Source organism: Camponotus vicinus, unplaced genomic scaffold, assembly GCF_025532165.1.
Source record: "Camponotus vicinus isolate PSW18456_S1 unplaced genomic scaffold, iyCamVici1.0 SCAF_1, whole genome shotgun sequence".
NCBI lineage: Eukaryota > Metazoa > Arthropoda > Insecta > Hymenoptera > Formicidae > Camponotus > Camponotus vicinus.
Window position 1 is genome coordinate 12,662,161 of NW_028141945.1, and position 26,684 is coordinate 12,688,844.

Genomic DNA, 26,684 nt, shown 5'->3' on the forward strand with positions numbered 1-26,684 from the left:
GATTTTGCGTTCAAGATTTGTTTTGCTATCGATTGTGAATATCCACCAAATGCACATTCTTTGTGGATATTTCTTCAGCAAAGTTATTATCAAATTAAAAATCGCGGGGATATTGTTCCAATAACTTTGCGAGCAATTATAGGTAAAATTTGTGAAGTCATTAGTGCACAATAATATCGGTAAGCATTGTAGATATTTCTTTAATTTTAAAAATTTAAACGATTTTATTCAAATAAAATGCTTTGTTTTATTTGTAAATGTGATTTTGCGCATAATACCGAGTTAATACAACATATTCAATTGGTTCATTCAGAAGAAAAAGTTTTTCGGTGTGCAGAAGAGTTTTGTCCAAGAGCTTATTCGATATTTAGATCTTTTAAAAGGCATCGTTATAATGTTCATTCGCCACGAAAGTCTCCAATTTCTCGAAAGATAAAATCAATTTCTCAAAGTCGCAATTTTAGTACTAATAGTTCTCTATCCAGTGTAAAGTATGTTTCCAATGATACAAATAGTACAAATTTTGGTGCAACCGATGAAGTAAACGTTGCTTTAAATGAATTTTCAAATAATGAACAATGTAGTGAACTATTTAATATTACTATAAAAATGTCAAATCAAGATTCAACAATGATGCAATTGCCAAATGAACAATTTCCATTATTTAATCTTTCAGAGAACATAAAATCGTACGAATTTGAATTATTAATATTTTTCTCACGATTATATGATATGTCTGAAATTCCACGAATAAAAGTTATACAAATAATAACACATTTTTCAAAATTATTTAAATTATCATTTGACATATTACAAAATTGCCTTCAACAAAAATTGCAAGCAGAAAGTGTTTCATCAGAACATCTTCAATTTATACTGAATACTATTAAACAATTTACTATGTCTTTAGAAAAATATGAAACTGAACGACGATGTCTTAATGAATTTGAAAAAACTGATACCTGTTTATACCACCTGAAACTTGCAAAATTGGAGAACGAAAAGAATATTAGATGCAAAATAATACTGTAATTTATAAAACTATTCCAGTATTTGTTCAGTTTATTCCAATTTCAAAAGTTTTGAAAGCTTATTTTGAACTTCCTGGCATTTTTTCTCGTACACTTAATTACATCAAAGAACTTGCTGACAATACGAATAAAATAAAGTACAATTTTATGCAAGGATCTCTTTGGGAAAATAAGAAGGTTTCATTTGATAAAATTGTATTTCCTGTAGCTATATATTATGATGATTTTGAATCTAACAATCCTTTGGGTAGCCACAAAGGTATAGCCAAATGTGGAGCTGTATACCTAAGTGTGCTTTGCTTACCTCTAGAACTTCGTTCAAAATTAGAAAATATTTTTCTTTTTATTTTATTCAATACATTGGATAGAGAAACTTTTAGTAATGAATTGATTTTTTATAAAGTTATTGATGAACTTCGTTTGTTACAACAAGGTATAGAAATTAATCATAATGGATAAACTAGTCGGCTTTATTTTTCTCTTGAACTTATTCTTGGCGACAACTTAGGTTTACACAGCATTCTTGGTTTTAGTGAATCTTTTCATGCGAATTACTTCTGTAGATTTTGTTTAACGCATCAAAATGATATTAAAAAAGTATTGCATGAACGTGATTGTAAACTGAGAGATAATAAAATTCACAATATACATGTAAAACAATGTAATGTTTCTAAAAGCGGTGTGAAGGAATCATGTATTTTCGATTCTATGCCAGGCTACGATTTATTTCAAAATATGAGCGTCGATGTACAACATGATTTTTTAGAAGGAATAATTCCTTATGATAGTGCACTTCTTATAAATCATTTTATTAATATTGGAAAGAAATTTACTTTGATATAATTGAATATTTTAATTCAAAGCTTTCCTTTTGATAAAAACGAAAAAAATAAACCAGTCGAAATTAGTCAAATACATTTGAAAAATAAACGTCTTCAAATGTCAGCAGCTGAAATGCTCACTTTTATCAATTATTTAGGACTTATAATTGGTCATTTGATAGATAGAGGAAATAAATATTGGAATCTGTACCTTGTGTTGAAACGAATTATTTCTATTATTACTGCTACAGTAATTCATGTTAATGAACATGATTTATTAGCTGCAGAATTAGAAGAATATTTGCATTTACGCGTTGAATTATTTCCGGAAAATCTGAAGTTTAAACATCATATTGCTATACACTATCCAGAAAGAATGAGACTATTATTATTATTAGGTCCACTATGGAACATTTCTTCTATGCGTTTTGAGAGCAAACATCGCGAAGGCAAAACTATTACACATTCTGCTATTAGCAGAGTTAATATTTGTCACACTGTAGCATTGCGACATCAATTAAAATTAAGCCATCGATTATTAACAAAAGAAGTAATATATGCACCGTATAAGATAAGTTCAAAGCAACCTAAAAGTCTTACAAATATTTCACATTTACCACACAATATTCATTCAAGTTTTTGTGTTGTTCAGACTTTAAAATGGATTAAATGAGATAATTGTAACATAGAGTGCAATACAATCCTTATGATTCCATCAGAAAATAGATCTATTTTTCACAAAGTGACAGATTTAATTTGGCAATCGAATGAGAATATATTAATATTAACAGAAAATTTAAACTCATATTATTTCGATGAACATTATGAGGCTTATGAAATAATTGATAGTCAAAATTTTCATAGAGATTGTATTCAATTGCAACAAATACTTTCACATACAATAATAATTACTTGCCAAATTAAATCTTCTAATGGTCACATATATATACCAAAACTCTGGATGTAGGATATGAAAATGTGTATACATATATAAGTTTCTTTAACTTCTTTTCTTAATTTTTATTTAGTTTAGATTATTATTTTACATATGATTTTTCTATTATTGTGAATATATTTATTGTATTTCATTTTGTTTCTGTCTTTAATATATTTTTATTAGATTAAATCAAATTGTATATTATTTATTGTGTCCGTTCAATAATGAATGAAATATTACTAATTATAAGTAAAATTAATGAAAAAAGGAAAAGAGAAGAATCCGGAAAAAAGTAATAAAAGAAAGAATAAAAAATACATTTATCCAAGTTGTAAAAATTGAGATTTAGTATTGTAATGTTTTACAATAATACATAATAAAGATTATAATTTAGCACCTACGAATTTTTACTATGGCAAATAATGAAATATGTTAAGTAAGTGCTAATTTTAAATTTTACTATGTTGTACTGTAATTTATTCTATAAAGTCATGATGGTCCACCGATCATACAAAAAATAGTAAAAAGTGATATAAAATTGAATTACATATTAATATTAAATTTTCTCCGTGCATAAATATGGTTTGTTCACGTTCATTGTGCGTTTACCGGACCAAAAGTGAAATATATCCTCATACTACGTATTGATTTACGCATACGTGTACATCTATACGTCAACAAATCATAAAATATTAAGTTTCTTTTAAACCTTTTGATTGAAATGTAACTCTTATTATTGATTATTGCTCAATTAATTAATTGTAAAGTAAAGATACGAAGGAATTAAGAAAAGAGAAGATAAATCATCATTGTCTACTTTGTTTTCTCTGTAATATCATATTGTAATCTCAATCGCGCTTTGTTAAAACATATTTTTTAGATGATAAGGATTTAACATCTTTAAGTATGTTAGCAAGTTTTTTCATTCAATTAATGATTTTTTTATAGTAAGAACTTTTATTTATTTCTCTTTCTGACATATGTTCTTATAGAAATGCTTTATAATGATGTGAATGGAATGTGTTTGAGAAAAAAGAAGAAAAATGAGGAAAAATGATGGAAATTTAAGGTAATTTAGAATCGGCTTTCTAAAGCGTGGAAATATTTCAACGATTTTTTCGTGTTGATTTCTTCGTTCATATCCCTGAAATCCTTCTTGAAATTCACCTCTAGAAGCTCTTGTTAACGCCTAGCCACCCTCCTGCTTTCGACCCGAAGAAGACGAAGAAGATATGATATAATATTTTAAAATGCTAAGAACAGAGAGAGGGAAAGAAAGAGAAAGAGAGGAGGAGGGATGAAATCTATTATGCTTTTTTTAAGAGTCTATAGATAAAAATACGGAATACTAGTGTGAAATTTTTGTTTTTTTTATCCACTAATTAATTAGTGGAACGTTGTTCCGGGATATTAGATTATAAAGTGACTCTCTATCAAGAATAATTTTTCAATAGGAAGAACATTATGAAAGCGACACTTAGACTAAACAATACGTTTTCCGTATTGTATAGTTTAGGTAATTAGGTCAAAGTATGGTAATTAAGATCATTTCGTAAATGGAATAGCATCATCAATTTCGTAATAATAAAGTTAAGCAATTATATAAGAGTTACGATATTATTATTACGAAATTTAATAAAATACTAGGATATTTAATAAATGATCCTATGTGGTACATAGGATATTTAATAAATGTATTTTGAGAAGAAAATATTCAATCTTTATTAAAAAAATCGTAATAACAATTAATTTTATTATTGGATATTATCGAGATATTTTATTTATTTAAAAATTTCAATTTTTCATATCATATAATTATTTCTCGATTACGATTTTATTTTTCTGCATTGCCTTCTTTCAGTCTTTCATTTGATGTCCCGCTATAATGACAGGAACAGATGACTTTTCTTGGATTATTTTACAGGCTGATGTAAAGCTATAAAATTGACTACAAGTCTCATATGTTTGCAGGGTTGAAAACTCTACGCGGCTACATGCGATACATATCGTATCGATCGGCAAATTGCTAGAGTTCAAGACTTGGCATTTCACGGCTATAAACCGAGAATCTCTAGCATGCAGTGACCCCATTAATTAAAGTTCAATTTCTCAGTGAAATATCCCCTTAAAATACAAATTCATTAAAAGTGGACGTTCTGAAGAATTTTATATGTGTAAATGGCTTGCATAACTTTCTTTCGCAGCCGCAAAGTTGGCCTTTTTTTCCCGAAGAGCTATTAAGACCGACCACCTGAGGCTTCGTTTTATCTGCGAGAAAGTTAGGAATCTCATTTTCCATCACACACGGCAGCATGCATTTAATTTTTACTCAAAATGAAGCGCATCAGATCGGTCGAAAAATGAGAATAATGTTCTGATATATGTATCTAATGTATCTAATGTATGTGAATCCAAAACTAATAAAAATTATGGAGATATTATATATAATTATAAAAATAAAAATTTATACAAAGGGAGAGTAAATCATATAAAAATAATAATAAATAAAGGCTTTAAACACCGACGTGGATATTAAAACATTTAATTACAAAAGTGCAAGAATATCAAAAGCACAAATAATATAAAAGTCGTGGCGTTATACATCGAAATTATAAGATTACAAATAATCTCGCAAACACGACGACAAACGTTTCGGTCTATTCCAGACCCTTCTCAATGTCGTACAATATAAAAACTTTAAACGGAGAAAAAAATATATATAATTGAATAATTTTTTCTATAAAAAAATACACAAACTTCTTTCTAATAATATAAAACTAAAAATATATATATAATTTAATAATTTTTTCTATAAAAATATTTAATATTTAATATCACAATAGGAATCACGATACATCAATAATGCAGTATAATAGCTCCATAATTAATTGGAATTCTTATTTTCCATTTTATTTTATTTTTTTCATGTCTTTTTGACATTAAATGTCTTTGAAAATTAAATCAATGTGGCGTTTCATACGAACATAACTCCACTCTCTAAAAGTGAATCAGTGTATTATCACTGTAATCAGTGCTGTACTTATAACTGCTTGTAATCAGTGAGTATTTACTGTTTTTCAGTGATAATACACTGATTCAGTTTAGTGAAAGTAGTATATATACTACTTTCACTACAGTGATAATACACTGATTCATTTTTAGAGAGTACGTTGGTAAATAGACTCACCACATCTAAAGACAGCAAATCAATGCAATCATCTAGATGTAAATCATTTAATTGCTTAACTTACTCAAAACTGTTAGGAACGTAACTCTGTGGTTTTGGGAGATTATCATATAAACAATTATGTAAAAAAGAGGCAAAAGAATATAACGGACAATTTATGGAAGAAATAATTATTCGTAGAGGCCAATTTTCTTTGTGAATTTTCGATAACCCATAAGCCCTAGGCAAAACCCCATCAGTACAAACAAGTGAACGAAAAGTATAATGAGATATAAGTTCTCTCCTCTTGAGAAGCCTCCAAAGTGTTAAGAAGAATCAAGTTCATGAACAGAACAATATTGGAATAGAAAAAATGCCAGTTAAAAATAAAAGAGATAGTAAACCATCAATAGCGCTTCGACGAAATCCAAGATTTGATACGAAGCCGGATGCTCAAATTGAAACAGAAAAGTTCTTGGAGAGCTCACAAATAAAGAGACAAGGCAAAAGGAAGAGCCGAACGAATCAACATCCAACACTGAAAATGGAAATAAAGTCAAAGAAAACAAAAAGCTGCTGGATGAAAAAAAAATCGGCCTATGTTCTACTGTAAATTGTGTTTGTATGAAATGCCACATCGATTTAATTTTCAAAGACATTTAATGTCAAAAAGACATGAAAAAGAAGAAAATAAAATGGAAAATATTGGAATAGAAAAAATGCCGGTTAAAAATAAAAGAGATAGTAAACCATCAATAGCGCTTCGACGAAATCCAAGATTTGATACGAAGTCGGATGCTCAAATCGAAACAGAAAAGTTCTTGGAGAGCTCACAAATAAAGAAAGAGAACGAACCAACATCCAACACTGAAAATGGAAATGAAGTCAAAGAGAACAAAAAGCTGCTGGATAAAAAAAAATTGGCCTATGTTCCATTGTGAGTTATGTTCGTATGAAACGCCACATCGATTTAATTTTCAAAGACATTTAATGTCAAAAAGACATGAAAAAGAAGAAAATAAAATGGAAAATAAGAATTCCAATTAGTTATGGAGCTATTATACTGTATTATTGATCTATCGTGATTCCTATTGTGATATTAAATATTAAATATTTTTATAGAAAAAATTATTAAATTATATATATATTTTTAGTTTTATATTATTAGAAAGAAGTTTGTGTATTTTTTTATAGAAAAAATTATTCAATTATATATATTTTTTTCTCCGTTTAAAGTTTTTATATTGTACGACATTGAGAAGGGTCTGGAATAGACCGAAACGTTTGTCGTCGTGTTTGCGAGATTATTTGTAATCTTATAATTTCGATGTATAACGTCACGACTTTTATATTATTTGTGCTTTTGATATTCTTGTACTTTTGTAATTAAACGTTTTAATATCCACGTCGGTGTTTAAAGCCTTTATTTATTATTATTTTTATATGATATATAATTATCTTTATAAAGAACGTGCTATGCAATTTTGAAGTGATTACGTTGGAAAAAAACGTAAATAACAACAATTTCATTATCGCAATATACCAGAACGATTAATGAACAAATTCGATCGATTCAATATTAATTTGAATAAAATAAAATCATTATTTCTCAAAATAAATAATTTTATAATTCGTGTTGAAAAGTTTAACTGCTTTTGTACTTTATTATTTTAGTATTTAAATAATATAAAGAAGTGAATGATAAGGTAAAAGTGCATAATTAAAATTTTCGAATATTAATTAATAACGTTATTAATTGACAGGAAAAATAACAATTCTGTTGCTGTCTTTGTTATATATTAAATCACTAGTTTAAAAAAAGTTTCATTATTTTTTTTTCTTCTTTTCTCTCTTTTTTTGTTGTAAAAAACTATTGATTTTAAATGTTTAATAATTGTGATACGATAATAACATAATTATTTTTGATTTGCGCAGATACGGTCGAGAGAATATGGGCGTAATTTAATCGATTAATGAGATAACGTTGTATTTAAAATGCTTTTGGGATCAATGTTCTTGTAAAAGCGACCTACTTCTCCCTCCTCGTTGTTTGAAGTAATTCGCGATATCGCTTATTCATCAGTTTAGATCAGCAAATTATAATTTGTAAAAATGAGTTTGATATGATAGTGTGAAAACAATTTCGTGGATACATATATATGGGGAAATTTTACAATAAATATAAAATAGATTAACTTTTCTTCTGGACCAAGTCACTTTCGTCGAGATGACACATACAATCTCACACAAGAAAAATCGTTTGATTTGAGAAAAAAAGAAAGAACAGAGAGATTAAAATATTACCTAATTTTTATGTTTGAACCTTATGTTTTTTTATTTATTCGGTTTAATATTTAAAATATTTCATTACTATATTGTTGTTAAATATTACGCCGATTCTTTAGATTTTATGACTCCGATATATTTACATTAACATTTTTTAATATATAATATATAATTTCATAAGACTCTTAAAGTTTATTTAAGTTTGAAGCAGAAAATATATAGATATTATTATTAGAATAGATGTTAAAGTAGATATTATTATTAAATATTATATAAATAATATTTGTATTTTCCATTTCAAAATTAAATAGAGATTAAGAATAAAACTGATTCCTATTTTTCGAAAGTGGACGCTTATATACGTTGTCTATACAAGCAAATATTTGTTTTACATTTTCAATATGTTTTTACACGGAAAATTTTCCCTTTCTCGATAATATCACGAAATCCATCATAGCTCCTTGTATGTACAAAGTAACTCCTGAATATTATTATTTATTAAATTAAATTATGATTTATTAATTTAAATTTAAATTTTCTAGATCTGCCACAGCACAGCCCCAGTAATTACGACGTAAAAGTTCTCGTTTGAATAAAGAAATAAGTAAGGTCTTCTACGATTTTTTACAAAAAGTATTCACTATTTTTTTTTTTAGTATCTTATTTATTATTTATATTTAATAATTAGAGATTTGGTTCAAATAATAAAAAAATTAAAAAGAAAATGGCACATAAGAGCCAACGCGTGATAGTTGAAGCGAAAAGAAGAAACAACAAAATCTTCTTTCTTTTTTCAATATTAGTTTCAATATTAGTTCAATACTAGTTACAAACTCATATTATAACAACAAAAAGCAAACGTTTCGAATCACCTTTTGATCCTTCTTCAGCGCGGTATTAATAATATATAATACAAATTATGACGCGTTACATTATACGAATTTGTCTTCTGACGCGCAGGTGACGCTAATAGATACAATATATTAATCACAATTCACATATTATATGTTATACAAGATGTAAAAAAAAATATCGGAACTCGTGAATAATTCCGAAAATATGTAAAAGAAAAAATTGAAGAAAAATGTAAAATACAAAAGTTGTAGAGTTTTACATAGCAATACCAGTATGATCTTAAACAGCATCGTTAAAATTACCAATAAAAAAAAATTGCACATATTCTAATTTATTATTAGTCAAATATTTAAATTTAATTACTTAATTTCTTTAATTAATTTATATTTAGTAATTTAACAACACTTCTAAGCTGAACAATATACTAATAAAATTAGCAGCTCAAAGTTTTTTTAATTAAAATTTTTTTTACTTTTTTATTTTATATTAATTTTCAGTTTTCAATTTTTAAATAATTTTTTAATTTTTTAATATTATTATTTTTGGAAATTTAACAACTATTTTGTATAACAGAGTTTTCAATTAAAATATTTCTATTTGATTTGTACAAGTTTTCTTCCTTGTACTTCTATTTATCTTGTATAAGTTTTTATCCTTAATTGGCGCAATTTTTTTATATATCACTATTTTTTATAAATATTCCAACAGTTGGATACAAATAGTGTATGAACTTGGCGTCCTTTTTTTAAAAAAGGTAAGTTTTTAGGGATACTTATTTCACGTGAGAGTTATACAAGAGCTAGCACATTTCTCATATACGGACATGTATGTATATAATTTTACTTTTATAGCCGATTCCGGAGACAAACATTTTCCCATGGATAAAGCAGTATATGTGATTTAGGCTTTGGGCAGATTCGATAAAATTAATAACAAACCGAGCTTTCACAATTTGTAGTAAGTACAAAGTAAAAAATAGAATATTATTGCAATATAATATCGTTATATGTGTATTTCTTTGCTTGACGCTATGCAGCGAAAACAAATTTAATTGATTTATATTCTCTCTAATTTTATTTAATTGATTTATATTCTCTCAATTTTTCATTATAAAATAAATATAAAGTTTACAAGGAACGGATACTAAAATAAGATCCGAAGTATATGTTTTTTTTGTCAGTTTAATTTCTAATGTAATCCCAGTAATTCAAAATATTAACAGACTATTTAAAATTGGACGAATAAATGGAAAACAATCTATTTAGTTATTAAACATATTAGATTCGAAAATATTAAAATTAAACAAATCAATTTTAATGACAATGCCAGTCAAGTGTCAATCTTATAACACAGTTATTTATTATACAAAACAAATAAGTATGAAATCATAAATACAAATGTGAAAATTTTGCGTTACTAATGACTTATTGATAATACTTATGTATAATACTTATAACATTTCGTTTTATTGCTTTTTATAGCATGAATATAACAGTGTTTATTGGGGTGTTTATGTAAATTATACTAAAAACTTACTTTTTTAAAAAAAAGATAAAAAAAGGCGCCAAGTTCGCGCTAATTATCCAACTGTTGTATTGTCTACAAAATAGATATAAAAAAATTGCGCCTACTAAGGATAAAAACTTGTACAAGATAAATAAAAGTACAAGGAAGAAAACTTGTGCAAATTAAATAGAAATATTTTAATTGAAAACTCTGTTATACAAGAAAAAGCTGTTAAATTTCCAAAAATAATATTAAAAAATTAAAAATTTATTTAAAAATTGAAAACTGAAAATTAATTTAAAACAAAAAAGTAAAAAATTTTAATTAAAAAACTTGGCGCTGAAAAAAACATAAAAATAGCGCGCGCATACCGCGCGCTTATAACATTCTAGTATAACTAAAATTTATTATATTAAATTATTAAATCTTTAAATAATCTTTAAAACATTTGTTAAATTATTAAATTATTAAAACATTTATTTAATTATTAAACCTTGTTTTCTTTTAATTAGACAAGGTTATTAATTGTGTTTGTGCAATATTTATATTTATTATATTCTAAACATATAATGTAATTGTCAATAAACAAAAGAGAGTTGTAAACAAAAGAGATACTCTTCAAATATTTAAACATAAATTTACAAATACATATATAAATTTGCAATTACAAATGTAAATTTGCAATTACAAATATGAATTTGCGATTTATAAATCGCTATTTAAAAATCCTTTTTGTATTATGTAAATAAGATTAATTATTAAATAAAGTTATATACTATGTATCAATAACAAATGAAAGATACGTAATATTTTACATATATATAATGATTTTTAATATATATCTTTGCATTTATGAACAGACATTATAATGTGTGGAAAATATTTTATATACGTATATGATAATTTATAATAAGTTATATATTATAAATTAGATAAAATTTTAAAATAAAAGAATACATCTATTAATGTATTATAATACAACTGCAATAATGAATGAAAGATATGTAATATTTTGCATATATGTAACGATTTTTAATATATATCTGCATTTATGAACAGACATTATAATGTGTGGAAAATATTTTATATACGTATATGATAATTTAAAATAAGATATATCATAAATTAAATAAAATTTTAAAATAAAAGAATACATCTATTAATGTATTATAATACAACTGCAATAATAAATGAAAGATATGTAATATTTTGCATATATGTAACGATTTTTAATATATATCTGCATTTATGAACAGACATTATAATGTGTGGAAAATATTTTATATACGTATATGATAATTTAAAATAAGTTATATATTATAAATTAGATAAAATTTTAAGATAAAAGAATACATCTGTTAATGTATTATAATATAACTATTAATGTACAAAAAGTTTATAATATATTTAGAAATGTAATAATTTTTTCATTTTTTCATTTTCTACATAGAGGAAAGCACCACTATCAGTATAAAAGATATGAGCTCTTAAAAATTCAATTCGATTTACAAGAAAATTCAATATTGCGTAATAGTATCGCAATAATAATAGCTTTTATCATATACATACTTTTCAACAGTTTTTGCATATAAAGAGAAACAAACATATTCCGATTTTCAATAAAAAAGAAAAAATAAAAATATACAAGTGCATATATAAAGTTATGAAATAATACATAATTGCCGAATTATAAATATAGAGCAAGGACTTACCGGCGCATTCCTGATATTCATTATTTTCAGCTATACCTTATAGCCATACTTTTTTGTAAATGTGATGCTTGGGAAATAATGGTTGATTAACCGGCGTTCAAATTTGCTTCAATATTATTCGGCACGATGGTAATGAGGATTATCACCTGTGAAACACAACGAAAGAATGTTTAGAACTGACTGTGCGTTCAAATTTGCTTCAATATTATTCTCAATTCAATACACGTGAAATCAACAAGAAGAGCACACACACACATATACTCACACATACATTCTCTAGATAAAAACTCGAAATATTTCTTACATATTCTTATAGAACGTCGTAGATCGTTATATCAAAACAAATCGCAACCTTCAAACCGTAACAATATATGTGTGTATGTGTATATGTTATGTATTTATCTACATTCCATTCTTCCTTCTCCCCGTGAAGACAAAATCGTATATAAAAAATTATTACGTTATAAAATTATAACATTACGTATGAGTACAAGTATACGCGAACAAAAATTTCATACTAATAGAATTACATAAAAATGTATATATAGCACATATAATATATAACACACACACACATATATAAATTATAATAATATATATAAAATATATAAAATATAATAATTTCTCAATATTATAAATATTTTATATATAAGTTTTATGTAATATATATTTTTATTTATATATAAATCTCTTTAAAAATAAATATTAAGATTTATAAACGTTATTGAAAGATATACATTTTTATTTCATATATTAATTAAATTTTAATAACTCATTCTGTGTATTACGATTGTATGCCGACATTTTACAAATATACGGTTGTAAAAATTACCTGTTATAAGTCGATGTGTAAAATATGCGAATGTAAAGATGCTCACTACACACTTATCTTATCACGAATCACTACACACTTATCACTTCGAAGGACTAGAGAACAATACATGATGTTCGCGATCTCGAATCGATTATTTATAGGCGACTCGATCCTGCGCACATGAGGTGCGTAAACGCGCAATCAATCACGTGACTTATCGGAACAGCGCTTCGCATACAAGGGAGCGAACGCACCCCCGATATCTTTCTTAAAAATGTTCGCGATTTCTTATCACGAGGATTTCTTGCGGATTTCCTGGCCGTTTCCGACAGTGGAAGGTTTAAACTCGTTTGTCGATTGTTGTCGGGCCGGGAGAACGCGTGCTGGGTGAGACCTTCTTCTCCTCTCCGGACTCCTTTTTCGCCCGCTGTTTCGTACAGTCCTGGCGTTTCGCAAGGATCCTTCTGCGTTTCCCGGCACCTGGCGCCGCTCCTAGTTGGGTCGAATTAACAGCGGAATTCAATCTTCAAAACAACTTTCTGGATTCCTTGATCTCTCGTGTCAAGGTTATCCAAAAAATGGTTATCGTCTAAAATTCTGTTTTTAAATAGTTGCCCGAGCTTTCCTTCAAATTTCCTTTCCACAGCAATTTCAATTAATCGAATATAATCAAAGTAAATTCAATCTTTTGTCAAATATTACCATAACTATAATGCCATTAATATAATGATATGTAAATAGAAATATAGATTATAATTAATAATAAAAATAATTTTAAATGATGCATATTACATGTAATTTATATATATATATATATATATATATATATATATATATATATATATATATATATATTCGTCGAGATGACACATACAATCTCACACAAGATAAATCGTTTAATTTGAGAAAAAAAGAAAAAAACAGAAAGATTAAAATATTACCTAATTTTTATGTTTAAACCTTATGTTTTTTTATTTATTTGCTTTAATATTTAAAATATTTCATTACTATATTGTTGTTAAATATTACGCCGTTTCTTTAGATTTTATGACTCCGATATATTTACATTAACATTTTTTAATATATAATATAATAATTTCATAAAACTCTTAAAGTTTATTTAAGTTTGAAGCAGAAAATATATAGATGTTATTATTAGAATAGATGTTAAAGAACAGATAGAATAGATATTATTATTATATAAATATTATATAAATAATATTTGTATTTTCCATTTCAAAATTAAATAGAGTTTAAGAATAAAACTGATTCCTATTTTTCGAAAGTGGACGCTTATATACGTTGTCTATATAAGCAAATATTTGTTTTACATTTTCAATATGTTTTTACACGAAAAATTTTCCCTTTCTCGATAATATCACGAAATCCATCATAGCTCCTTGTATGTACAAAGTAACTCCTGAATATTATTATTTATTAAATTAAATTAGGATTTATTAATTTAAATTTAAATTTTCTAGATCTGCCACAGCACAGCCCCAGTAATTACGACGTAAAAGTTCTCGTTTGAATAAAGAAATAAGTTAGGTCTTCTACGATTTTTTACAAAAAGTATTCCCTATTTTTTTTAGTATATTATTTATTATTTATATTTAATAATTAGAGATTTGGTTCAAATAATAAAAAAATTAAAAAGAAAATGGCACATAAGAGCCAACGCGTGATAGTTGAAGCGAAAAGAAGAAACAACAAAACCTTCTTTCTTTTTTCAATATTAGTTTCAATATTAGTTCAATACTAGTTACAAACTCATATTATAACAACAAAAAGCAAACGTTTCGAATCACCTTATGATCCTTCTTCAGCGCGGTATTAATAATATATAATACAAATTATGACGCGTTACATTATACGAATTTGTCATTTGACGCGCAGGTGACGCTAATAAATACAATATTTTAACCACAATTCACATATTATATGTTATACAAGATGTAAAAAAGAATACCGGAACTTCTGAATAATTCCGAAAATATGTAAAAGAAAAAATTGAAGAAAAATGTAAAATACAAAAGTTGTAGAGTTTTACATAGCAATACCAGTATGATCTTAAACAGCATCGTTAAAATTACCAATAAAAAATTGCACATATTCTAATTTATTATTAGTCAAATATTTAAATTTAATTACTTAATTTCTTTAATTAATTTATATTTAGCAATTTAACAACACTTCTAAGCTGAACAATATACTAATAAAATTAGCAGCTCAAAGTTTTTTTAATTAAAATTTTTTTTACTTTTTTATTTTATATTAATTTTCAGTTTTCAATTTTTAAATAATTTTTTAATTTTTTAATATTATTATTTTTGGAAATTTAACAACTATTTTGTATAACAGAGTTTTCAATTAAAATATTTCTATTTGATTTGTACAAGTTTTCTTTCTTGTACTTCTATTTATCTTGTATAAGTTTTTATCCTTAATTGGCGCAATTTTTTTATATATCACTATTCTTTATAAATATTCCAACAGTTGGATACAAATAGTGTATGAACTTGGCGTCCTTTTTTTAAAAAAGGTAAGTTTTTAGGGATACTTATTTCACGTGAGAGTTATACAAGAGCTAGCACATTTCTCATATACGGATATGTATGTATATAATTTTATTTTTATAGCCGATTCCGGAGACAAACATTTTCCCATGGATAAAGCAGTATATGTGATTTAGGCTTTGGACAGATTCGATAAAATTAATAACAAACCGAGCTTTCACAATTTGTAGTAAGTACAAAGTAAAAAATAGAATATTATTTCAATATAATATCGTTATATGTGTATTTCTTTGCTTGACGCTATGCAGTGAAAACAAATTTAATTGATTTATATTCCCTCTAATTTTATTTAATTGATTTATATTGTCTCTAAATTTATTTAATTGATTTATATTCTCTCAATTTTTCATTATAAAATAAATATAAAGTTTACAAGGAACGGATACTAAAATAAGATCCGAAGTATATGTTTTTTTTGTCAGTTTAATTTCTAATGTAATCCCAGTAATTCAAAATATTAACAGACTATTTAAAATTGGACGAATAAATGGAAAACAATCTATTTAGTTATTAAAAATATTAGATTCGAAAATATTAAAATTAAACAAATCAATTTTAATGACAATGCCAGTCAAGTGTCAATCTTATAACACAGTTATTTATTATACAAAACAAATAAGTATGAAATCATAAATACAAATGTGAAAAGTTTGCGTTACTAATGACTTATTGATAATACTTATGTATAATACTTATAACATTTCGTTTTATTGCTTTTTATAACATGAATATAACAGTGTTTATTGGGGTGTTTATGTAAATTATACTAAAAACTTACTTTTTTAAAAGAAAGGTAAAAAAAGGCGCCAAGTTCGCGCTAATTATCCAACTGTTGTATTGTCTACAAAAATAGATATAAAAAAATTGCGCCTACTAAGGATAAAAACATGTACAAGATAAATAAAAGTACAAGGAAGAAAACTTGTACAAATTAAATACAAATATTTTAATTGAAAACTCTGTTATACAAGAAAAAGCTGTTAAATTTCCAAAAATAATATTAAAAAATTAAAAATTTATTTAAAAATTGAAAACTGAAAATTAATATAAAACAAAAAAGTAAAAAATTTTAATTAAAAAACTTGGCGCTGAAAAAAACATAAAAATAGCGCGCGCGTAACGCGCGTTTATAGCATTCTAGTATAACTAAAATTTATATTAAATTATTAAATCTTTAAATAATCTTTAAAACATTTGTTAAATTATTAAATTATTAAAACATTTATTTAATTATTAAACCTTGTTTTCTTTTAATTAGACAAGGTTATTAATTGTGTTTGTGCAATATTTATATTTATTATATTCTAAACATATAATGTAATTGTCAATAAACAAAAGAGAGTTGTAAACAAAAGAGATACTCTTCAAATATTTAAACATAAATTTACAAATACATATATAAATTTGCAATTACAAATGTAAATTTGCAATTACAAATGTGAATTTGCGATTTATAAATCGCTATTTAAAAATCCTTTTTGTATTATGTAAATAAGATTAATTATTAAATAAAGTTATATACTATGTATCAATAACAAATGAAAGATACGTAATATTTTACATATATATAATGATTTTTAATATATATCTTTGCATTTATGAACAGACATTATAATGTGTGGAAAATATTTTATATACGTATATGATAATTTATAATAAGTTATATATTATAAATTAGATAAAATTTTAAAATAAAAGAATACATCTATTAATGTATTATAATACAACTGCAATAATGAATGAAAGATATGTAATATTTTGCATATATGTAACGATTTTTAATATATATCTGCATTTATGAACAGACATTATAATGTGTGGAAAATATTTTATATACGTATATGATAATTTAAAATAAGTTATATATTATAAATTAGATAAAATTTTAAGATAAAAGAATACATCTGTTAATGTATTATAATACAACTGCAATAATAAATGAAAGATATGTAATATTTTGCATATATATAACGATTTTTAATATATGTCTTTGCATTTATGAACAGACATTATAATGTGCGTAAAATATTTTATATACGTATATGATAATTTAAAATAAGATATATTATAAATTAAATAAAATTTTAAAATAAAAGAATACATCTATTAATGTATTATAATACAACTGCAATAATAAATGAAAGATATGTAATATTTTGCATATATGTAACGATTTTTAATATATATCTGCATTTATGAACAGACATTATAATGTGTGGAAAATATTTTATATACGTATATGATAATTTAAAATAAGTTATATATTATAAATTAGATAAAATTTTAAGATAAAAGAATACATCTGTTAATGTATTATAATACAACTGCAATAATAAATGAAAGATATGTAATATTTTGCATATATATAACGATTTTTAATATATATCTGCATTTATGAACAGACATTATAATGTGTGGAAAATATTTTATATACGTATATGATAATTTAAAATAAGTTATATATTATAAATTAGATAAAATTTTAAGATAAAAGAATACATCTGTTAATGTATTATAATATAACTATTAATGTACAAAAAGTTTATAATATATTTAGAAATGTAATAATTTTTTCATTTTTTCATTTTCTACATAGAGGAAATCACCACTATCAGTATAAAAGATATGAGCTCTTAAAAATTCAATTCGATTTACAAGAAAATTCAATATTGCGTAATAGTATCGCAATAATAATAGCTTTTATCATATACATACTTTTCAACAGTTTTTGCATATAAAGAGAAACAAACATATTCCGATTTTCAATAAAAAAGAAAAAATAAAAATATACAAGTGCATATATAAAGTTATGAAATAATACATAATTGCCGAATTATAAATATAGAGCAAAGACTTACCGGCGCATTCCTGATATTCATTATTTTCAGCTATACCATAAAGCCATACTTTTTTGTAAATGTGATGCTTGGGAAATAATGGTTGATTAACCGGCGTTCAAATTTGCTTCAATATTATTCGGCACGATGGTAATGAGGATTATCACCTGTGAAACACAACGAAAGAATGTTTAGAACTGACTGTGCGTTCAAATTTGCTTCAATATTATTCTCAATTTAATACACGTGAAATCAACAAGAAGAGCACACACACATATACTCACACATACATTCTCTAGATAAAAACTCGAAATATTTCTTACATATTCTTATAGAACGTCGTAGATCGTTAAATCAAAACAAATCGCAACCTTCAAACCGTAACAATATATGTGTGTATGTGTATATGTTATGTATTTATCTACATTCCATTCTTCCTTCTCCCCGTGAAGACAAAATCGTATATAAAAAATTATTACGTTATAAAATTATAACATTACGTATGAGTACAAGTATACGCGAACAAAAATTTCATACTAATAGAATTACATAAAAATGTATATATAGCACATATAATATATAACACACACACATATATAAATTATAATAATATATATAAAATATATAAAATATAATAATTTCTCAATATTATAAATATTTTATATATAAGTTTTATGTAATATATATTTTTATTTATATTTAAATCTCTTTAAAAATAAATATTAAGATTTATAAACGTTATTGAAAGATATACATTTTTATTTCATATATTAATTAAATTTTAATAACTCATTCTGTGTACTACGATTGTATGCCGACATTTTACAAATATACGGTTGTAAAAATTACCTGTTATAAATCGATGTGTAAAATATGCGAATGTAAAGATGCTCACTACACACTTATCTTATCACGAATCACTACACACTTATCTCATCACTTCGAAGGACTAGAGAACAATACATGATGTTCGCGATCTCGAATCGATTATTTATAGGCGACTCGATCCTGCGCACATGAGGTGCGTAAACGCGCAATCAATCACGTGACTTATCGGAACAGCGCTTCGCATACAAGGGAGCGAACGCACCCCCGATATCTTTCTTAAAAATGTTCGCGATTTCTTATCACGAGGATTTCTTGCGGATTTCCTGGCCGTTTCCGACAGTGGAAGGTTTAAACTCGTTTGTCGATTGTTGTCGGGCCGGGAGAACGCGTGCTGAGTGAGACCTTCTTCTCCTCTCCGGACTCCTTTTTCGCCCGCTGTTTCGTACAGTCCTGGCGTTTCGCAAGGATCCTTCTGCGTTTCCCGGCACCTGGCGCCGCTCCTAGTTGGGTCGAATTAACAGCGGAATTCAATCTTCAAAACAACTTTCTGGATTCCTTGATCTCTCGTGTCAAGGTTATCCAAAAAATGGTTATCGTCTAAAATTCTGTTTTTAAATAGTTGCCCGAGCTTTCCTTCAAATTTCCTTTCCACAGCAATTTCAATTAATCGAATATAATCAAAGTAAATTCAATCTTTTGTCAAATATTACCATAACTATAATGCCATTAATATAATGATATGTAAATAGAAATATAGATTATAATTAATAATAAAAATAATTTTAAACGATGCATATTACATGTAATTTATATATATATATATATATATATATATATATATATATATATATATATTACATGTAATATGCATCGTTTAAAATTATTTTTATTATTAATTATAATCTATATTTCTATTTACATATCATTATATTAATGGCATTATAGTTATGGTAATATTTGACAAAAGATTGAATTTACTTTGATTATATTCGGTTAATTGAAATTGCTGTGGAAAGGAAATTTGAAGGATAGCTCGGGCAACTATTTAAAAACAGAATTTTAGAATATATATATATATATATATATATATATATATTTATATATATATATATTACATGTAATATGCATCATTTAAAATTATTTTTATTATTAATTATAATTGTAATATATATATATATATATATATATATATATATATATATACATTAATTTTAATGGTAATATATATATATATATATATATATATATATATATTAATTTTAATCGTAATATATACATATATCAAAATCAAATTCAAAACAGGAAACTTAATATTGAAATTAAAAATGAATATTGTATGTGAATATAATTTAAATTTAAAATATTAAAAACGTGTCACATATACCTATGTATTTTTATTATTAATTAATTTACTATTACTTAATAGGCTTTTAAATTTAGTTAATGATAACAAATATTAATAAAATATTAATGAAGAAATAATTAAACTAATTTATATTTAATTAATACCTAAAATAAATGTTTCTTTATGTACATATTTTTAACTTTTTCTCTTTATTTATTTCTTAGATAATATAATTGTATAACAATAGTATAATATTGAACATTTTCAATAAAAAATTTAACTTTATAATATATATTATGATATATATCTAGAAAAATCACCTAAAAGCGAACTATGATACCTCTCATTCTTCTCTCTGCTTGTATAAACATCTTTTAATATATCGAATGATTTTCGAGAAAAGTAAAAAATCGTTCTACATATTATAGTTTTACCTCTTTTTGAGTCGCAACTGAAAAGGATTCCGCACATTTTATATGAAAAAAGTGGCTTCGGTCAAATTGATTGCTGATTAAAAGTTTCCTCGGGTAAAAAGTCTAAAAATCAAAAGTATAAAAGATACGATGATTTGTAGTGGATGGTATATATTAAAGTTTAAAAAACGCCTTTTTTTGAATACACAGATTAATATATAAATGTTTGGAAAAAAATATATGTGTGTGTGTGTGTGTGTGTGTGTGTGTGTGCGTGCGTGTGTGCGCGCGCGCGCGCGTGCATACGTATGTATGTGGAATTTTTGAAAAAAAATAAGTGTCAAATTGAAACTTATATACTTAAACTAACGCATTCATTGTTTCGTATATACGCAACAATTTATAATCTTCTTACAATTAGAAGAATTTAATAATTTTAAATTTCAACAATATTATAGTCTTATTTTAATATTGTAATTGTCATCTCAAGAATATATAATTATTTAATTCTACTTTAAGAAAATTATAATCTTTGATTTAAAAGTTATTTTTTATCTAACATTGTTTCTTTTCCATTCAAAAAAATTAAATCTTAAATCATAAGAATATATTTTTATTGATTGAACTATATAAAACGGCTTCATTCAAGGAAGCAATTATTCAAGCAATTATATTTTTCTTTAATTAACGCAATATAATCTCATTTCAAGATTTCCATGTTAAAACTAAATATATTTTCAAAACAAGAATGTCCTTTTTTTCTATGTGTGCAAATTTAACGTAGAAGAATATTCAACATATTAATTATTCTACATTCGTCCCTCGATTTATGCTTTTTTTACGCGAGTTTTTTTATATGATAAATTATATGGTAAATATTCCCTTTGTTACGCTGTTTTCATTCACGTGGTTCTTTCTTTTTTATTTCCATCATTGGCGATTGTACTTTCAAAAATTTGGAGCGATGAAGATAGTGACTTTGTGCCAATTAAAAAGAAAAAGTTGATTGTTTTAGATTACAGTGCAGACACCGACAACGAATAGAATTTATTTTGGTTATTTCTTCTGAATTTTTATTAGCACTTTTTGTGGAAATATATATAAAATTTATATATAAATTTATATAATTAATAAATATATAAATTTATATAATTAATTAATATTTACTTATATGTAAAATTTTAATATTAAATATTTTTATGATTTATATCGATCTATTTTTTTTTTTATTAATGGACTCTACGCAGTTTTTTCTTCGTAAAAAAAAAAAACGCGTGGAACGAATAATCCGCGTAAATCGAGGGACGGGAATATACAGGGTGTATCTGAAATGATGCACTAAACTTTAGGAGCGTATTCTAGAGGTCAAAATAAGACTTTTTTTTCTTATGAACATGGGTCCGCAAATGAACCCCCCTCCGAGCTAAAATTCGAAAATGTGTGAAATTGACCAAACACCCGCAACGCAAATTTATTTATCTCTCAAGAGAAGGTGATAGGTAACGTCAAAACCTTTTTTTTTTTGTAAAATACAGCCAATTTTTAATTTTTTTCTCCAAACTTTAGGGCCCTCTAGCTCGGAGGAAGGTTCATTTGCGGACCCATGTTCATAGGAAAAAAAAGTCTTATTTTGACCTCTAGAATACGCTTCTAAAGTTTAGTGCATCATTTCAGATACACCCTGTATACGAAAGAAATCTTATTTTCTCTCTTGACGTGCGTTATTTTTTTCCAAACGATGTTTAAAGTACGATCGATAGGTATCGACACAAGGTATCGATTTATCTCGAGGAACCTCGAGATTTCGAGTTTGACACAACAAGCAAGTGTCAAATGCACATTTGTTGAGGGAGGATGGACTTCGAGAGTCCGGATGTCGAGAAGGAATTTCCCGGATTGTACGCGTCCGAATCGGCGAGGAAGAGCAATGAGAGCGATTGTACGTAACAGCTGTCATCACGACAGCTTACACCTACGTTTCAGACGTTTATACACTGTGAGAGAGAGAGAAAGAGGTTATGCATCTGTCAAAAAGTCTGGTCTCAAATATTATATATATTTGTATCTCTTTCTCTCTCTCTCTCTCTCTCTCTCTCTCTCTCTCTCTCTTTCTCAAAATTAATTCACTTATATTAATATTATTACATCAAGCATAATTCAAGTGTGTATGATGTCGGAATAAAAATTAATAATTTTTATAACGCAGTTAGCGACGAAGGCAGCCACGACAAGCACTCCAAGAAGGAGCTCTTGGGTGGAAAGCGTAAGGACAAGAAGGATAGAAAGGACAGGGGCTACGCGACGTTAGAGGGTGAAAGTTCTCCGGACGAAGATCAAGAGACCAAGTAAAGCACATCAATTTTATTTTCTTTTTTTTTTTTTTTTTTTATTTGGTTACATCTTTAATAGCAAGCAAGTGCTAATGTAACACGCAATTAGCAGATCTTTCCTCAGTTTCATACTTATCAGAAATATATGAATCAAGTTATACTGTTAACAAGTGCTTGATAATTAGAAATGATGGCCATCCTTATGTCATTGATCTATATTTTTCGTTTGTATTGCATTACTTATCTTATATTTGCGCAACCAAGTTTGATTTCTGATTTTTCTAAATGGAAAACAAGCTTGTTTCAAGTATCGAAGATTTTATACTTTTACTTGTACTGATTTTAATTTCTTCAGTTAATATATATTTTATTATCAAAGTCTTTGTAATATATATACAAAATAACAGTTAAAATTTTGTTACTTACTGCTATTGAGGTAATTTTAATTTTTTAATCATGTTATAATATATATGGATTACTGCATAATTTATTGCACAGAAGTCCATCAAAATCAAAAAAGACCAAAGCCTTTAAATTTCCTTCTAAGAAGGAAAAGCGAGAGAAATCACGGGAGAAGGAGGCGAAAGAAAAAGACACTGAGAAGGAAAAGGATAAAAAGAAGAAGGACAAAGATGAGAAGGATGTAGACAAAGAAAAACGGAAGGATAAGGATAAAGACAAGACTAAGCAAAAATTGAAGAAAGAAGGGAAGAAAGGGAAGCATGCAGGTGGCGAAGGTTTGGACATTGGTGGTAAGATTGATATTATATATAAATGCAATTATATTTTGATTTGCTGCTCCGTTAACGCTTCTTTGATACATACATATTATATTTCTCCAGAGGAACAACCGGTTTTCGGTATTAGTCTTCATTTAGCGGTTGAGAGAAGCTGTTGTCACGATGGAATCGAACTACCATTGGTGGTGCGAGACTGCATCGATTATGTAGAGGAGCATGGAATGAATGTAGAGGGTCTGTACAAGGCTCCTGGGGTGAAGTCGAAGGTTCAGTACTTGAAAAAATTGTACAATTACCGAGAACCGGTGAACATGTCCGAATTTGAACCTACGGTAGCTACGAGCTTATTGATACTCTTTCTTAGGTTTGTATCTGAAAATTCTCTATCCTCCTCTCACCATGTGTTTTAAGATCAAACGAAAAATTGTGGTGCACATTGTGGTGATGTAGAGAACTGCCAGAACCCGTGTTGGAGAATAGCGAAACGATATCGCGCTTCGAACAGGCCGCGTCGACCAAGGATGTCGCGCAGCGGGAAGCGCAATTGGCGCAATTGACGCAACAGTTACCGGATTGCAACAGGACTCTCCTGGCATGGGTCATATTGCATCTGGATCACGTAACAGTGCGAGTACGTTCCAAGTATCATCAGCTCGATGCATCAAATATCTATCGAACAAAGCTGAGAACAGAAATTTATGCAATATATAATCATTTTTATCACGTTAAAATATAGTGATATTATATACATTTCTTCTACTTACAAAAAAGATTTGTCAACTTTAGATTCTTCTTAATCTTATTTAAGATAAAAATTTTATTAAGAAAGAAACTTTCTTTACACAATTCCATTTGATTTTTAATCTTTATTGCATTGATTTATTCCATTTGATTTTTATATCTTATCGTAGGAGAAAACGACGAAAATGAACGCCCAAACTATTTCAATGACGTTAAGTCCGGTTCTACAAATGAGCCACAGATTGTTATTGGCGCTGTTATTCCACTGCAAGGCTTTATTCCCAAATGTACAATTAATAAAGTACGTGCCACCATTGTCATCTGGTAGCACCAACCTGCCTAATTCTGTGGAAGGTATAGCCGCGGAATTATCTAAACAAGAATCGTTACTATCGCAAATTCACATGCAAATGAACGCTGGTTTTGTAACAAAGTCTCGCGAGGAACAACTGTGGGAAGTGCAACGAATGATAACGCAATTAAAAGTAAACAATTGTATTAAAAAAAAATTATAAATTCAGGTAAAGAAAGGATTAACGTAAAATGCGCATTTTAATTTTTTTATAGAGAAAGTACAAGACTGTTCAAAAATTGGAAGGCGCTACGCAAAAGAGTCTAGACGAAGAAAGCAAATCGACCGATAATGTTCCAATAGAATCTATCTCGCAGAAGCCAAAATCCGCGGATGAAGATCTCGGGCAAGTAAAACTCGACAGTCAACCATCGAACAATGCGAAAAAAGACAGCAAACTGCCTAGCGCGGAAGAGGGAAAAGAGAAATCTTGTTCAGCCAGCAGTTCGCATACTGTGCAAAACGGACAGAGCGTAAATGTACAAGATAAGGACGCGGTTGATTCCGCGGACATTGCAACGGTTGCACCTCAATCGAAGGAATCTGAAGATGTAACACCGAATGACAAAGCAAACGGTAATACACATATACGATCAAAATAATTTTCGATACCTTCAATTATAATGTCAATTTATGTACAGAACCTGAAGAGGAGGATGTTATAGATCAGTTGCGAGAGAAACTGATCCATGAGGAACTGTTGAATATGCAAGCATTATTAAAATCTCGCATTAGCCAGGAAAGGAGTGAGATCAAACGATTAATGGAAATGTTAACGGAACGCGGTATGGAGAAGAAGAAACCAAACAAAGAAAGGATACACTCTCCCAACGAAGCCGAAATGACGGCTATGATACAGCTAGTCAAAGAGAATCAGTTACTCGAAGTATGTGTCTTTTAAACGCTGATGGGAGGGGGAGAAAAGAGGAATTTCTCGCTTCATTTCTGAACTTATACGGAGTTTCCCTCGGTTTTTAGAAAAAAATGACGACATTGATACGCAGTATAATCGAGGAGAAAGACGCTTGCGTGGAACTGCGGGTTCAATTAGCGGTGCATCAACTAATGGCCAAAACCTGACCACGGATCTGCTTGTGACGCTTCGGGATTACAATACAGAGCATCTATACGCTATAAAGATACAATCTGACATTACGTTTTTGCACATAATGTGACCATATATATAGTTTATAACATGTTACAATTATGCCATATATGTACCATTAACTCGTTCTATTCTTCCGTGAGGTAATAAAACTGTACAAAATGTAGCCAGAAATTTTTGTAATGTCTTTTTTTATATCGAATTCTCGAATTCTTTTTTAAATGTGTATATGTGTTGGAAAAGAGGGAGGGAAAAGAACATTTTTTAAGTGTTCAAAAATATAATAAGG

At 26.9% G+C, this 26,684-nt stretch overlaps 2 protein-coding genes across 3 annotated transcripts in view; one reads left to right on the forward strand and one right to left on the reverse strand.

The window, feature by feature from the left end:
- LOC145975417 (uncharacterized) overlaps nt 1-19,483 on the reverse strand; it is a 61,824-nt gene extending 42,341 nt beyond the window's left edge. The window contains exons 1-3 of one of the 2 annotated variants that reach the window (XM_083105908.1): nt 19,391-19,483; nt 18,563-18,708; nt 12,315-12,460 (exon numbers count right to left, since the gene is read on the reverse strand). The gene's annotated coding sequence lies outside the window, so the exon portion shown is untranslated. Of the gene's footprint in view, nt 1-12,314; nt 12,461-13,146; nt 13,740-18,562; nt 18,709-19,390 lie in introns of those variants that run through there. The other variant, XM_083105915.1, reaches the window with a different exon arrangement.
- Nucleotides 19,484-22,921: 3,438 nt separating this feature from the next.
- Nucleotides 22,922-26,569, forward strand: Rlip (Ral interacting protein). The gene is made up of 9 exons (XM_083106071.1): nt 22,922-23,066; nt 23,334-23,472; nt 23,956-24,209; nt 24,300-24,561; nt 24,648-24,828; nt 25,109-25,423; nt 25,506-25,866; nt 25,932-26,176; nt 26,269-26,569. The coding sequence occupies exons 1-9, from the start codon at nt 22,982-22,984 to the stop codon at nt 26,368-26,370; spliced, it is 1,944 nt and encodes a 647-aa protein (XP_082962197.1). The 5' UTR covers nt 22,922-22,981; the 3' UTR covers nt 26,371-26,569.
- The last annotated feature ends 115 nt before the right edge of the window (nt 26,570-26,684 follow it).

Coding starts and splice junctions, on each gene's coding strand:
- Rlip (XM_083106071.1), top strand. CDS start 22,982: ATGGACTTCGAGAGTCCGGATGTCGAGAAGGAATTTCCCGGATTGTAC. Junction 23,067..23,333: donor GAAGAGCAATGAGAGCGATT/GTACGTAACAGC, acceptor TTTATAACGCAG/TTAGCGACGAAGGCAGCCAC. Junction 23,473..23,955: donor GACGAAGATCAAGAGACCAA/GTAAAGCACATC, acceptor TTTATTGCACAG/AAGTCCATCAAAATCAAAAA.